The 17,169-nt window shown below is 34.5% G+C and overlaps 1 protein-coding gene across 5 annotated transcripts in view; it reads left to right on the top strand.

Annotated features, from left to right (window-relative positions):
* EML5 (EMAP like 5) overlaps positions 1-17,169 on the top strand; it is a 115,611-nt gene that overhangs the window by 33,553 nt on the left and 64,889 nt on the right. For all 5 annotated transcript variants that reach the window (XM_050897795.1, XM_050897792.1, XM_050897793.1 and 2 more), the window contains exons 6-11: positions 4,972-5,107; positions 8,008-8,209; positions 9,323-9,460; positions 10,219-10,475; positions 13,220-13,432; positions 15,223-15,390. In XM_050897795.1, the coding sequence (XP_050753752.1) occupies positions 4,972-5,107; positions 8,008-8,209; positions 9,323-9,460; positions 10,219-10,475; positions 13,220-13,432; positions 15,223-15,390 (1,114 nt within the window). The remainder of the gene's footprint in view (positions 1-4,971; positions 5,108-8,007; positions 8,210-9,322; positions 9,461-10,218; positions 10,476-13,219; positions 13,433-15,222; positions 15,391-17,169) is intronic.

Genomic DNA, 17,169 nt, shown 5'->3' with positions numbered 1-17,169 from the left:
ATTTTATAAATCATGTCCTTCTCATCCATTCTTTTAAAAGAAAATGCAGATGTATATTGTAACATTTGTGATGTGCATATGTTGTTAAAAGCACAGTGTGCGCATAGCAGGGAATGGATATAAATTTCTGTTCAGTATGCTAGCGTTGGAATTGTCATCCCGCATACCTGTTTATCATCCCGCATCGTTACTCCTCAACAAGCTTGAATTAAACGGAAAATTTATTCAAGGAAAACATGTCTCATTATTTGCATAAAGTACCATGTATTCCTTTCCTGCAGCATAAACAGTAGGTATCTGAGATGCAGGAAAACATTTTCTAAAGCACGTTAGTGATGTGGGGTTATAGTCCATCCAGCTGGCAGTGGTCTGCATTAATATAGAAAATGGGTTCTTTTCAAAGGTTGGCTATCTTTCTAACAGTTACCCTAGCTGAAAAGACATTTTTTATTTTAAGAGTAACTCAATGTGAAAAATAAACCATGCTGTCCCAGTATAAGCAACTGAGGAAACAGATAGCAACTTTAACACTGGCAAGCAAAATAAGAATTCACAGCTAAGCCAGATTATCTGTCTTCTGTCACAGCAATACTAAGAACTGTAGACAGAGAAAAGAAGAGTTTCTGGCAAATTCCTATGTGAGTTTGAGTAGAAACAAAAAGTTGAAAGCAAATAGGTTGGAATGACTGGAGAATTAGTTGGAAGAGGACTGGAGAGTTCACTTAATGTAGAAGTAGGAATGAAAAGTAGGAAAAGATGGAAACGAGCAGGGGTTAAGAGTAAAGGCACAGAGTTCATGTGCAGGGAATACTGGATAGCAATGGGAAACTCAAATTCTAGTTTTGCTGATCTCTCCTAAATAATAATACTAATAGTGAAAGTTTTAAAAGGGAGAAAGAAAACAGAGCAACATGAAAGCATATGTAAGTTCATTGGCACTGGTAGTACTTCAGGAGGTTATTTGTAGGCAGTGCATCTGATTCTGGAAAGTTAATACATACCTTGACAAAAAAAAAAAAGTCGTCTTTTATTAGATGTCTCATTTTTGTACCACTGCAAAGAACAGACTATAGATTCTTCTATTTATTTTATCATCTTACATGTTCTAAATTCAAGGTAGTCCATGACTATTAAGATATATATACAATACGTTACTCAGATATTAAAACAAAATAGTATGCTTATTTAAAAACACTGTACATTTTAAAGATTCTTGTGTGCTATGCCTTTGCCTTGCACAGTAAATGTATGTAAGATGCTTTCTCAGCAGCTGAATAATTTATTTTGAGATAGTCTTTCAGAGGTACACATTAAAGTTGTGTGGATTGATGTCAGAAACTGAGGTTAAATAACAGGCTCGAGGTTAAATAACAGGCATTCTGTTAAAACTATTGCATGCCTATGTCAGTTGGCTGAATACTAGTTAAATATAGATGGAAACAATATAATGAACTTAAATGAATGGTTTTAAGCTGGTATCATGTACCAACACATTAAGTCATGCAGTATTTTTCTTCTACTGCTTAGACTAGTCATGGATTTGAAAGCTTACTGTCCACTTATTTCAGCCAATGAGAGGCATATAGGCAACTATTTTAATTTTCTTTTATAGTAATATGCCCATTTTTTAACTGTTTTATGGGTGATTTGTTACATAGGAAGATTAAATTTCACAGTAGTGGCTCTCCACTGTAAACTTACTGACACCAACCTTAAATGTTTGCAATCCGTTTCCTTGCTATGCAGTGTATGTTGGGAGAGACAATATCTTAGAATAAGTGCCCAACATACGTGTTGCTTTACGTGTTAGCATCTATGTCCTGAATTGTATCTAGGAGTAAAAAGGAGGCACTGGAGTTCTTATTGAACTGGTATAATGTCTCTGTTCTCCATATTGCTCAGTAGTAGTCAGTTGCTTCTGAAGTTTCCACATGATCTTTCAAGCTTGGTCCTAATTATAGCTAACTGCAGTCATGTGTTTTAGGAATTGCATAGTCAGAGTTAGTGTGGTGGATTTTATATAAACGACTGCATTTAGATAAATTAACACTTGATTTTTGTCCATTGGAGGCGAGATAGGTCCAGCAGCAATAGAAAACCTGAGACTACCTCACTATCGGAAGCTTCTTGGATACAAGCAGTGGCAAAATATTCATGCAGTAGAGACCATCCTTGTCAAGTTCTTGTACTTCTCCAGCTTTCAACTATCATTTCTGGTAGTTCTGGGCATTTATTTCTTTGTTTGCTCTCATTCAACTCTTTTTTCGAATTTGAGGGAACACAGATGTGATACCAGCTGGTTATATTGGAAAAATAGGAAATATTCTGCATTCTGAGAAAACTGCTGATCAATTTGAGACGTTATTTCCAGAATTTTCCCGTTCATTAGGAAGTGTAATGAAAAATTTATAACAGAGGAATGCAGGCCGTATGTCAAACTTTGTAACTTCTAAGATGGAAGACTTTGATCTACACCTTTTATTTTGAGTCAGGAGCACAATCAATCTTTGTTGCTCACATTTTTCAATTGGATCAAATGAAGTCAGTGCAATTGTTTGCCTCTCATTACTGCTAGAAGGCTATTGACCATCAAGAATCAAATTATGTTAATGACAATTTCAGGCTGAAGGATTAAGAGAAGCATGAAGACTCAAAAGTTGATTTGCATTAACAATCTTGACAGTTTCTAAAAGGAAAGATTTAGTGGAAGAATTATGACTGGCCAGGCTACCCAGGTAAAGAATCTGTCTTTTCCCCATTAAGTGTGAGCCTAACAATTAAACGAAGAGTAGCTAAGCTCAACTTTTTCCGTTAGGTACTTACAGTCCCCATTAATAAGGGACTTTTTTTCTAGTTTTCATCTAATTCTTCTATTCCAGTGGCACATAGACTGAAACGAGAATGTCCTATTGCGTTTCAAGAGATTGAGCAAGCACAACATCTGCCAAATCTCCTTGACAACCGGTATGTCCTTTTCAAGATAAGGATATTCTGTGAAATGGAAAACAGATTAATCCTGGATCCACTTGATCTTATCTTCAGAACATTCAGCCAGCTTCCCACATCGCCAAATGTCTGATTCTTTTTTTAATACTGACTAATTAAATCATGGATTTCAGAAGGAGTTAATTAGAGAAAAAAGAATAATTCAATTATCAAGGTTGCATTCCAAAAAGAGCTTTAAAAGATTTAAATATGCCAGAACTTGGGCAGAATTCAGTATATGGTACAAAATGAGCCAAAATTCCTCTAGCCTTTTATTTGCTCCATGATGCTAAAAGGTTAATGCAGTAAAACAGACGGACAGACATACACGCAGAGAAACAAATACAGTTTGGGTTGTATTTTCAATAAAGAAACAGAAAGAGGATTTTCAGGACGTTAGAGATAATGGGAGTTAGCCTTCTAATCTGCTTATGACTTAAAAATTCCACTACATTTCTGTTTAGGCACGTACTACTCCTGAAAATAAGGCTTGTCTTAAAAGTCTGTATCCTGAGGATGGACATGACACATCAAAAAATATGAGTTCTGTCACCCTAGTCTTTCACTTCTGATTGTCATTTGACATTTTAGTAATAATATGCCTTTTTTGTGAAAGCTGAGAGATTTCTTTTTTCTCAACTTGAAAAAATGATATCCTTGTTACCTGATGCTAGAGAAGCAAACACAGTCCATATTTCATTATGATCAGTCCATTATGATATTTTCCTTAGTTATAATTTAAGAAGAAAAACCAGCTTGGTAGGAGAGAATAGTCATGAGTATCTGGGAATTCTCACAAGTCACAAAACTGGATGCTAATTTGTTCTGTAAATGTACAGCTGCATTTTCCCCCAAAAGCCAATCTCTCCTTTGCAAATTGCTTTCGCTTTTGGGGTTAATGTGCTTCATTATTGTAAAATCCAGACCCCAGCCAAAGAAAGTATTGGAACTTTACATTTACTTCTTTACAAAACTGAAATTTCAGAACAATATTATAGAAGATACATGTATGTTAATGGCTGTTCTACCTTCTTTTGGACAGGAGTTACAGAGACAGATTTTCCCTTCCATCGTTTTTAATGCTCTCCTGTTTTCTTTTGTCATAGCTGAATATTAAATATTTTCAATAAATATAGAACACATTTTTTTAGCTTCTCATAGGCTTATTAGCCAAAGTTGCCCTTTCCGTAGCTTTGCTTACTGAAATGCGTGAGCTACTTCTGAAAATAAGACTGGTGAGTTGTGTAGGTACTTAAAAAAAAAAAGTGTTTATGCTATTTAGATAATGTATCATGTTTACATCAAAATATAACAGCTATATGGATACAGTATCTGTATTTTAATAATAGATATATCATCCTTGCCTCTTCGTTATCCTGAAGAAAACATAAATCAAGTGAGTTAAAGAAAACGTGTTAGGTTTTGTTTCCTCATATCCACCTTTAAAATAAGAGCTTATATTATGTATTTTTAAATGGTGTAGAGTGATCACTGCTTTTCTTATATTTTGCTTCTAAACTTAAATTTTAAATGTAAAAAAATCCCAGGTGTTTTTTGTCTGGTTGCATAGAAGCTGAGTCATAGCAACAAAGGTCCTGAACCAAGCCTAACGGAGATCAGTGGAAATCTTCCTGCTGACATTTGTGAGAGTTGGAACAGGCCCTAAGGCAAAAGGATATGAAACTAAACTCTTTCTAGGGATAAGAAGCAGCATCACTATGATCATCATCATGAGGATGAAAGCAGTATTGCAACAATTCTCTTATCTTACTGTCACTGAATGTGAATTCTGCTCGTTTTGATTTTGTTTCCATTTCTCACTCTTTCATACTTGGAGTTTGTATTAGTTGCATATGTTTATGCTATTTTCAACAGTGTAACAGGTAGGAACACAGGAAGACAATACCAGCATGGACAAGAGTTCCACTTTCCATATTGGTATCTAATCTGTGTATATGGTTAAAAATAACTTTCTTCTCTCTTTAGGCAGGAATTTTCAGCATGAATGCATGCGAAGAGGGGTTTGCCACTGGTGGCAGGGATGGCTGTGTTCGCTTGTGGGACTTAAATTTTAAACCAATTACTGTGATTGATCTCAGGGAAACAGACCAGGGATATAAAGGTAAAAAGAAGTTTGTCACTCTTGATATACCAATAAGGTAGGAAATTTACCAGTGTTTTGAACAAGAAAAGACTAAAAAACCAAAAAGGTTGTTTCATGTATGTTACTGTGAACTATTGCTAGAAAAGAAATTTGATCGTGCCCACTAGTATGAAGGTCATGTAGTCCTTCAAAGTTACTGTAAAACATACTATGAAGTTGTAGACACAGATTTAATTTTTTTTTTTTAACCAATAAAATGCACATCTTTTCTATGGCACAGCAGTTTTTAACAAGGAACAGTAATGCTTTAAGACAACTTAGAAGAGACACTGAGATCTACAATGCAAAACAGCAGAGTACAGAAATTGCATTTGCTAGTTATCCAAATTTTCATAAAAACTATTCGGAAGTAATCTACAGTTTCGTAGTACTTAGAATGCTGCTTGCATATACCTGTGACTTCAGTTACAGTTTATGTCATGCTAAAATTTTACATCTAGCAGTCTATAGCATGTTTTGTCAGTGTTCTAGGTATTGTTGCTGTAGCGATTGAGGAAAAGAATACAAACATATACTGAAGCACTGATGTCACTTACAATACTGCTTTTGTTGGCATTTGGTTTTCTTTGCACCCAGTCACTTTGTTATTTTCTAATATCTTGGCAAGAATTTGACAATGTGGTAGAATGTCTGATGGCATTCTGATAACTGATTACAAGTTAAATCTTTGTATTCTGTAGCTGACTTGTCATTCCCACCAAGATTGTGAAATACTGCAACAAGATGGAATACATTCCATTTTAAATGCCCTGCAGTACAATGCCTCTGTTTTAAATTTAAATCTAATCAGCTGCTGTTTCTCAGCTCTGTTGCATGTAGTTGAAAGCTGTGTTTCATTCCCCATTTCATTCTTTCAAACTTGTTCTCCACTCCAGATGGTCTCCTTTACTTTGATGGAACAGACTCTTGCCATGAACTCTTTTGGTTCTTCTTGATCACTTACGTGAACTCCATCCTCATCTTTTTGACTTATCAAATGCCCATGACAGAGCTAATAGCTTTTAAAAAATCCTATCTTTAATAAATTTAATAAAGTTTCCTGAATCTTTTCTGTTCAGTCTTTTTTTCTCATTGTATCCTTTTGAGGATTGCCTTTATGACCTGTCCTTCTACTCGTTTTCTTAATTGCATTTTCTGCTGCTCCTATACCTCACCTCTTGGTAATTTTATCCGTGAACACGAACTCAAGTTCTGTATCCCTGTGAATGGCTTGCAGAGCAATTAGTTGACGCTAGGTATATCTCCAAGTAGTCAAATTGTTTTTCAAAATGTCTCCCTCCACCATAAGAAGTTCCAAATTACTAAAACAGATGTCTTGATCATCCAAAGATTCTGGTTGTTTCTTTATTTTTTTAATCACTGTAGACAATATAGCCATATAATGTCTAGATTATAGGGCTGCATGGTAAGGTGGTTATATTCACCAGTGCAGCACAATAGGAATAGATCTGTAAAGCAAAACAGTTGGTGTGGAGAGTTAGAGTAGCATAATATATATGTATTTTGAGGGGTGTTTGAGGGGCGTTAGCTCTAGTCTGGTTCAGTGGACGGAACATTATATTGCAGTTGGAGTGCACTGAGTGCACTCCTGGAGCACATCTTTCAGTTCTGTTTCATATGGAGGGAGTCTTATTTGTGCGTTTGAAGTAGACACCATCAGGAGCTTGGCTCTGAAAGCTAGCTTTGTCAGAATTAAAACATCAGTGCAGATGCACCAGACTGGCCTGCTAGCCCACCCATTCGCTGTTCCTGAGTCTTGCAATTTTTTGCCAATGTAAATTTAATAACATAAGGTTCTTCTTTTCCCTCTACATAGTTAAAAATATTTTTCAGAAGCACATCAACTCATACCATTACAGTATTCCTTTCTCTCATCTGATAGATAGAATTTTGTCTCACATATTAATCCAGAGTAGTTTTTCAAAGATTGTTCTTGAGCTAGTATCCACAAAGGTCATTTTTTAGGCAAAGTGAATTAAGTTAGGCATTGCTATCATCTGGTTACCTACACCTGAAATTGACAAAATTGAGTTGCACTATCAGAATCTAATAAATACAGCCTGTTTTAAAAGGTGCATATTCCTAAAACTGGGCAACTAAGACTGGGTTCTCAGTGTACAACTGTCCTAACTTCCATTTTATTATTCCCAACCTTATCTACAAACAAGTGCAGCCTGTGAATGCTCACCTCCACTGTAAGCCTGGAAACTAATTCAGTTAGAAATGGATGTTAAATTCCATCATAAACCCTTTTCATCTCTTTATATGTTGTTTCACTTTGATTTATTTTTATTTTCTATTTAGTGGGAAAAATAATTCCAGATACTATTAAGATGTTACAAAGATTTGCTTTAGGGGGAGCATCTCAGAAACAAGCTGGGGAGAATTGGGCTCTTTGAATGTCTTACATATAAGGCATGTTCCACTGATGCTTCTGTCACTTATATAGTTTAGGTTCATCTAGCTAGTACAAGGTCCATGGTTTGATCAGAAATTGTAATTTATATTGTCTGCTACCTTTGTTGAAATTTAAAGAAATTAAATGCATAATTTCAGATGCAAATGTCAGTATTGTCTTTCTCTGTCAGAGATCTTGTAATACAAGAATTGGCTACCTGTCCTTTATTAAAATAAGGCTCATATTTTATTTTAGAATTTTTGTAATACTAAGCTTGAAAAGTTAATGTTCCAAGGTAGTATGTGTCATATGAAATAGATAAAAAGAGTAAATGGAGGAGTAAGAGAAGGTATATGGATACTTCTTGACATTTTGGTGCTTTTATGTTTTGTCATGTGCTACGTTACCTTTGTTTCACAAATTCTCAGGCTGTATCTCTCAGTAATAATCTCTTCTACAGGTCTGTCTGTAAGAAGTGTTTGCTGGAGAGGAGATCATATACTCGTCGGGACACAAGATAGTGAAATTTTTGAAATTGTGGTGCATGAGCGTAATAAGCCTTTCCTGATAATGCAGGGGCACTGTGAAGGAGAGCTGTGGGCTTTGGCTGTCCATCCTACAAAACCGCTAGCAATGACTGGAAGTGATGATCGATCAGTCAGGTTAAATCTTGTTTGTTTGTTTGTTTGTTTGTATACAGTTTTAGACAAACAGCTCATTTTGTAGATAACCTAATTGAAATGTATACATTTTAAAGGTATTAAAATGTGACATTGAAGTGCTTCTGAACCAGTTAAGTTATGCATGAAATTAGTGGTCTCCAGTAATAAAATATAGTGGAAATGTATATTTCACAAAAATGAAATGTACAAAATTTCAACAAATTTCACTTAGCCTAACAGTAAGCACTCGTACACAAGTATCCTGTAAGTGTTTCCTTTTCAGGAGTTATGTTAGGCTTTCACAGGTTACAGTGAAAAAAATTGTAATAAAAACTTACAGTTTTTACTCTTACCATATTCAGTTTTTCACATGCTGCGAATTAACTTTTAGCTTAGGAGTTTCATCAAACTTAAAGCATGTATAGTAAATGGAATCTATATTGTGAGAAGACCCAGTAAATTACTCCCTTTTACAAGTCCATCTTCTTTTGTCAAAAACACCTTTTCTCTTCTTTCTTAGAAATTAAATGTGTTGGCATTTTTGTTAAATATCTTAAGTGTAACATGGTTAAGCAAAACAATAGTTGAATTATGCATATTGAAATAATGCTCTAGAATTCCAGATATATCTTGTAAATGATAGATGTTGTAATGTATCTTGTAGTAAAAACTTACGTGTTATAATATTATCTAGTTATATGTAAGGAGTTATCCTTTCCAATTAACAGGTCGTTATTCACATGTTTACCGAGCAAAGTGTTTAATTGTTCTTTAATGTTCTTCTTGGCTAAAATGATTAGCAAAATAGTGGAATTTTCACAGTGGTCTAGGAGTATATATTGTCATATGTTGTCATTCTTTTTATATTCAGAAAGTCAAACAAAATTAATCTGTCCCTGCATTTTTTCATTAGATATTTTCTCGCTATTTTAAATATAAGAATATTCTTTGCTGTTGCAAAATTCACACTTTTGTCTTAGATTTTCCTTGTGGAAAATTATTTTAAAATAGGACACTACCACGTCCAGCATTCTGCAGAAATTGCAGGCTTCATGCCATCTATGACACAGCTACAAACCACTCCTTACGTTTGTAATTATTACTTTATTTTAGAATTTGGAGTTTAATAGACCATGCTCTGATTGCCCGGTGCAATATGGAGGAACCCATTCGCTGTGCTGCAGTTAGTACTGATGGAATCCATCTTGCTCTTGGAATGAAGGATGGCTCTTTCACTGTGCTTCGAGTCAGGTATGTTACAAAAATTAAAAATAGATACGTTATTAACTCTTTCAAGCATGTTATCTAATTGCTTTTATAAATTGTATGTATATTGACACTGTAGTGACCATACATGAGGAGATCACTTACATTTCTGTTTTAAATTACTGATCTTGAGGGTGCTCAGATTTTTTAAATGTGTGCTACATGTGTTCATGTTGTTCCATAAAAACACATTTGAAAAAGTGTATTGGTCTATTTGCAAAGAATGGTATTGTTCTAGGAAGTGTTTTACTTTAGGTTTTAGCTTTATTAATTATTCTTGAATTATTAAGAAATAAATTTTCATTACTTCCTAAATTGTTTCCATGTGTTGGAATGCTGCTGTCAGCACATCATGCATAGAAAAATAGTGCTGCCTTGTTGCTGTGATCCCACAGTTTTAAAGGGGAAATGAGATCTGTGTCTCATGTCAGTGAAGTTTTTTTCCCTAAGTGAATAAAGATCTGGTAATCTACCTAATTAATTTTTTTTGTGGACCCAGCTTGAACAGTTCCTTTTGTTCGCTCTCCCTCAGCCCAGCACAGCACCTTGTTGTGTCACTGTTCCCTTCTCTTTTTTTGGCCATGAAGCCCTACCCAGCTCTAAAAATAGCAATGTTGTGTTTGCACATATGATAGTAAAGTTCACTTCATCATTTCACAATTTTGTCCGTTTTTTAAAACTGGGAACTTGACACTATGATAAGGCTCTTCTATACTTATGACATGCTTTCTTTCATACTACAGAGATATGACTGAGGTTGTTCATATCAAAGACAGGAAAGAAGCTATTCATGAACTGAAATATTCACCAGATGGGAATTTCCTAGCTGTTGGTTCCAATGACAGCTCTGTGGATATATATGGTGTTGTTCAGCGATACAAGAAAGTCGGGGAATGCATTGGATCTTTAAGTTTCATCACCCATATGGATTGGTCTTCGGACAGTAAATACTTACAGACCAATGATGGCAATGGGAAGAGACTTTTTTACAGAATGCCAAGTAAGATTCTGAGTTGCCTTTATGATATTTCTAACTTATTACAGAAAGAATGTGTAACAGTCTTGTAAAAACAGCCAAATATAGATCCTGGTTCAAAGCACTGGCTTATAGAGAAATTTTTTTCTAAGTTCATATAAATACTTGCTATATTTGAATAAGTACAGCATTTTTTGGCAAAGTAACTTAAATATTTTTATCCTTATATGTTTACTCTTATTTGTAATGCATCTTTTCATGGTAAAGATGCTGGTTTGTAATTTATTTCTCAAAACTAAATCTTTGCTCCCACTTTTTTAGAAAAAGAAAAATATTGCATTCAAATTCAGTTTTGCAATAACTTAATAGCTTTGTACTTATTGAGCTTGGATATTAAATGGATTGTCATTTGCTTGCGCTGTATGTTTTTTAAAATGCGTGGAAAAATCAATATGTTGCGTCTTGGAAGAGTCATCTGGTTTTCTAGAACTATGTTTGCAGCAGAACTGAGGAATGTAACTTAAAAGAGCTTTTACAGTGAGAAATTTGTAATAGATAGAAACAATCAGAATGCAAATGAATTTGGAAGTATAATGGGATTAAGTAACTAGAGAACTTAAGAGTACCTGATATAAGGATGCCAGAATGTTAGGAATTACTCACTGGAAACAAAGGAAATATTGAAGCTGTGATACATACATGATTCAATCATGCAACCTTCAAAACGAATAAAAATATCAAAATGAAATTTAGCTGGGCAATCTACTGATAATACAAGTTCAAATGTGTCTTTTTTATGGCAGGGGACTACTAAAGAAAATTAGTGTATTACATAATATTAAATTATAGTTTTCAGATTCAAAGTTTGTGACAACCCCATTATTGTAAATATTTTCAAGACAAAACTGTCTTGAAAACTTGACTGAACTGTCCCATACTTTTGAAACAGTTTTCATCAAGACAATTCCCTTTGCAGAGGATGTATGCACATAGTACGTATATCTTAAAGCTTCAAATTTAAGTAGTCCTGATTATGATATGTCAAGGGCAGTGTTTTTCACAAGGTTTGACTTGTTTCTTCTGTGCGTATACACTCTACGTAGTATTCTATATTTTTCCCACTCATCGTATTTGTAGTAAGTATTTATTACCATCACCACTTACTATATTGTCCCTTCATTTGTTATATAATACTCACGCTTTGCACTGTACATTATTCATAGTTCCATGGAGCTTTTTGTGACTCTTTGCTGAAGCATCTAATTCATTCTATGCACAAGTTTGATTTTGTGCACTGAATGAGACAGAAGATATGTAAGAAAAGATAGTAAGTGAGAGTTTAATTAGACTGTAATAAATACGTACACACAGGAGGAGCAATTTGAACTTATATAGGCAGCTTTCAGCCTGGAGTTTCTTGATATATTAGAATGTGGGATTGTGAAAGCTTGTTTATGAAAAAAGTTTAACAAAGTCAGTGAAGTTAGAGGAATCTCCTAAATATTTTGAAATAATGATCAGAATCATATAACACTTGAAATGCCACTATAAATCAGTAAGGAACTTACAGTTGCCTAATACAAGATCTGTAGGACTTAGTCATGGATATAACCAGTATTAGTAGTCATCGTTTACATGGATTAGTGAGTGAAAGAGGTTACAAGGTAAACCTTGTCAAAGGGTGCAGTTAGTTCATCAGAGCTGAAGGATCTTCAAACAGGGCACTTTAGTTCCTTTCCAGTTTTTGGAGGGGTACATAGCAGTTAAACTTTTCCTTGAGTATGTTTTTTTGGGGGGTTTTTAGTTTTTGGTTTTGTTTTTTTTTTTTTTTTTAATAAGTCTTCCTTTCTCATTTATTTGCCATTTTGCTTTATCTTTTCTCTGTGGCTGTTCTTTACTCTGTTTATTCCAGTCCATTTGAGTTCTCCCTTACCCTATCTGTCTGTTGAGAGCTTAACTCCTTACAGTACCTGAGGCTGCTCCCCGCTACCTCCCATCCCATCCCCTCCCACTAGTCAGAATCCTATTAACAATAAGAAAACAGGAAAAAACCCAGCCCAGTTGCCTTAGATTTTGTTACCACTGAAGACTGAGAGGTGAATTGTTGGCAGTGTCCTGCTCAGGTTCTGCAGTTGCACACTCAGTCTGACTCACAACTTTTACATTTGCTTGCATTGTTCTTGTGTTGCTCCTGCACTCTGCTTCTGACCATTCCTGAAGACACAGTATTTATTAAATAGGCCTTTGGTCTGACTCAGTACTCAAGCTCTTACATGAAACTTTGTGGGATTGGAACAATCTTATTACAGATAGAGCTGATATGAAATAATGTATCCAGGATCTAAGCATAAAAGTGGTATTTTCAGTAATTTACAGTGGCCAGAAGTAAATGAGTTCTTCAGTTTTTGCTCTAAATAATCAAGGTTTCTAGAATAGTTCAGCAACAGTATTTTTCCAAACTTTATCTTAGAATGGCTACATATATTTTTTGATAAAACATTTAAAAATAACACAGCCTGAAGCAGATATCAAGAAATAATCGAAAGTGTAAAGTACCAAACCCATGATCTTCTGTTAAGTAGTCTTGAGAAGCCTTACTACTGATACTGTTGGTCATAATAGAGAATGTTAGATCAGGACAGTTTTAGAAGTCAGTTTTTAATTCTGTCTCGCTTGGATTTGATTTCTGGAGAATTTAAAAAAAAATTTACATTCTTTAAAATTGCATAAGTGAATATTGAAAAATAGCTCTTTATTTTCGTTCTTAGGTGGAAAAGAAGTAACAAACAAGGAGGAATTAAAAGGTGTTCAGTGGGCATCATGGACCTGTGTTTCTGGCCTTGAAGTTAATGGAATCTGGCCCAAATATTCAGATATAAATGATATAAATTCTGTGGATGCAAATTTTATTGGGCAAGTTATGGTTACAGCTGATGATTATGGAATAGTAAAGCTCTTTCGATACCCATGTCTAAGAAAAGGTAGTACCTTTAAGTTCAATTATAAATGTATATTTTTGAATTTTGGTTATTCAAGAAAAAGCTTTTAGAAAACTGGGTTTTTGAAAATTATATAAATGGCCAATATTTATTCTTAGAAGTTTAGTTTGAGCTCAGAGGTGGAAAACAATAGTAGGCGGGTGTATTGGCAATGTAACAGTAACAGTATTTTATTTGCATTTTGAATAGGATAGCCAAAAGTTTTACGTATATTTTATTTTGTAAAGTAGTTCTTTTTTTTTTTTTTTTTTTGATAGGCTTTCATGAGGTGATGCAATAGGTACCCTTCTATGAGATACATATCTTTAAGTATTTCACCTTGGTCTTCAAGTAGTTTTCTTCCTTCCTCTGGATCTGTGATGGAGATTTGGGCTAGGAACTAAAAAAAATAACTCTACTAAATGATTAGAGGCAGTAAATAAGTGAACAGCAAATTGGTCCTGTAATCAGAGTATGCCACTGTATATTATTTGAAGTTTAAAAAAGTTTCCAACACATTTTTCCTCAAAATTTTACTAGCAATAAGGATAAATGTCGTAAAATTTTTAAAACTGAAGCCTAAAGCAGGTATATAATTTTCAAGTTTACTGTTCAGGACTGAGTGAACAGGGGAGGGATGTATATATATCTTTATAGATGAGAAAAGCTTCATTTTTTTCAGAGCTGTTTGAAGAGCTCCATTCTAGGCACCATTCAAGTTGAACTGTAACAAATTATCAATAGCAGAGATTTCTGTCTTCAAGCTGGTAACATGATGATGATCAGAGAAAGCCTGTGAAATGTTCCCTAGCTTTTAGGAAGAGTCCTCTTAACCTAAAAAGTTTGCCTGGGGACTAGATCAAATCTCTAAGTTTTGAAAGGGGAAACAAAAAGTTTCACTGTTGCATCATTGCAGTTTGCAGCATTGCATGTTTAATGCTGGCTACAACTGTGTGATCTTCGTGAAGGGGCTTAGGATATGTCTTCAAGTAATAGGTGCTTAAAGAAATTATTTTTTTTTTTTAAATGACTGATATTCCCCCATAGTTTCTTCAACTCTTTTTGTAAAAGGTGATATTAAAAAACATTTCATTTCAATCTTTCCAGTTTTATTTTTAAAGTGATAAGGCTTTCATTGGTACCTGAGGTAATCAGAGAAATATGTTCTTGAAAACAGTCTTCTGTCCATTTGAAGACGACTGAATTTGTTCCCTTTTTATCCCCTATTTTGCACTAGAATTATAAAACCAAAGAAAAGGCATAAGAATCTGTATAATGGAGTGCTGTTAGGAACTTCTTTTTAGTAACTGATCCAGTGATTGTGTTGTAATTATGTAGGAGTCAGTGAAAATGTTGACTTGATGTAGTTATACTACTGCTACCACTACTAGAGGTGTGAGGATATGAATTGTTAGAAGTGCTTAGCATCTTTTCAATGTAGAAATAATAATTGGCAAAATGTTGGTTTGTAAAAAAATAAAATTAATAGAATAAAATTTTAAAAAATCTTCCTTTAGTACACCTCATACAGCACTATCATATGTCTTCTCTCTTTGTGTTTGACTTGTTAAAGGTATTATATCCTGGAATCTAAATTTAAAAATTTATGTTAAAGACAGATTAAAATTTGGGAATACTGCAAAAAGTTGCTCTATTAATTAAAATATCACTAGTAATTAGAATATCTCAATTAAACTATTACTTTTTATAAGGGTTCCTTGATATGTTTTCCTAAGGTGCTTTTGAAACATTTATTCCACATATTTTGAAAGAGATTTTTATTCTTGTTCTAGGAGCAAAGTTTAAAAAATATCTTGGTCATTCTGCTCATGTGACAAATGTCAGATGGTCACATGATCACCAGTGGGTTGTTTCCATTGGGGGAGCTGATCATTCTGTCTTTCAGTGGAAATTTGTCCCTGACCGGAAGTTGAAGGATTCTCTTCATATAGCACCCCAAGGTAAGTAACTTATTAAAAAAAAAAAAAAAAAAAAAGGGTGGGAGGAGGGGAGGCTAAAAGAGAAGTAAAATTCTTTGGTGCAAGTATAGAAATAAATATTCAGAATTGTCGGTCTGCACAAAATTGTTGTTCTTTAAGCTTTGCAGCTGCCTGAAGCACCTGATGGCGTTGCCTAATACTTGCTTGTTCCTTGTATGCTCAGTCTAGCAAGACTGTGAAAAAAATTCACCACTCTGTTCTGTGTGCGAAGGGAAAATTTAAAAGTTCAGATCATAGATGTGAATTTATGAATTCTATACATGTGATCCTTTACTAAATTGACAACAACTGGATGCCCAGATGTCACTGGAAAAAAAAGATGTATATACTCATTTGATTACAAGAAGTATGTAGATGATAATTTAAGCATTGTAATTTTTTTTTTTTTTTTAAGCGGACTATAGGTGTTTAATATTTGGGAAAAAATGTAGATCATGTTTCCACCAGCGACTAATACGGCAATTATTCTCATGACTGAGTTTCCCAAAATCAAACAATTAACTGCCTCACTTGGAAATTCCCAAAGTAATTTCAAGAGTCCTTTGGGGAAATAAGTATATACAGTTACAATGAAATAGGCTGTTTCACCCTTTAATTGGTAAGATGGTGATGTATCAGTGTGGACCCAGCTAATAAGTAAATGAATGCTGATTCAGTGCTGGCCTTGTCAGTGCCAAATGCAGAAAGAAGCAATAGTTCTCTTCATCTCCTTGATGAAGCCTCCAAAAAGCCTTTAACTGGTTTGATCCTTTGTGGTATGAATTCATTTTCAACTAATTATTTCCTGTGACCCAAATTTCTCATTAGCTACTGCTTCCCAAGATAAAATTTCTATATATTAATTGTTGTTTAGATTCCTTGTTCCTGGATATATAACCTTACTTCTGGCTATCTGACAGTATGTGCAACATACATCTGTTTTGTCACACTGTTGATAATTGTCCTGTTAATGGCTTTTCTAACTCTGTAATCTGCTGCCTTTATTGCTAGCAATATTGTTTTTCTCTGATAAACTGATCACTGATAAAAGTGTTAAATAGTGTAGCTCTGAAGATTGCTTTTTATTGCATATTTCTAGAAACATTTCTTACTGAGTGATGATTCTCTCTTTGCAATTACATTTTTGAGATCTTTTAAAATCCATTTGTGTTCTAGACTGATTTTATGTCTGGTTTCTTCATAAAAAAAAGTGCAACGTTCAGTCAAAGGTTGCAGAAAGATCCAAATATATTATCATTTGTCAGCCAGGATGTTCGTTTCAGTTTTTGTTGGAATGAAACTCTGTGCTACAGCATTATCTGGCTTTCCCCAGATGTGAAACAGAAAAATTAAATGACTACTCTTTTTCTCCACAGTCACCAAAAATTTTACCACTTCCTTCCTATATTCCCCCCCCCCCCCCCCCCCCCCCCCCCCCCCCCCCCCCCCCAACCTACCTGAAGAATTGCTACTTACATCAATGGCGCACCTAACCATAAGTTTCTCTTTGGAGCCCTTTACTTCTCATTAGTTTTCTGCAAGTCTTAGTTTCTGCTTTATACTCATTACTTCATTCCCTTCTTTCTTCCTTCCCTCCTAACATTAATGTTGATGAAATAATTTTAATGAATGAAAACTAACTCGCTCCCAAAAACGAACAAAAAAAAAAAGATCATACTTACAAGTTGGCTTATTTCTACTGTACCAGCAGAATTGATCCTGTCAGCCTGTCAATTATTGGCAGTTTATGTTGTAGTTAAT

This window comes from Gymnogyps californianus, chromosome 5 (assembly GCF_018139145.2).
Source record: "Gymnogyps californianus isolate 813 chromosome 5, ASM1813914v2, whole genome shotgun sequence".
NCBI classification, from domain to species: Eukaryota; Metazoa; Chordata; class Aves; order Accipitriformes; family Cathartidae; genus Gymnogyps; species Gymnogyps californianus.
This window is presented reverse-complemented; position numbering and strand designations above follow the sequence as displayed.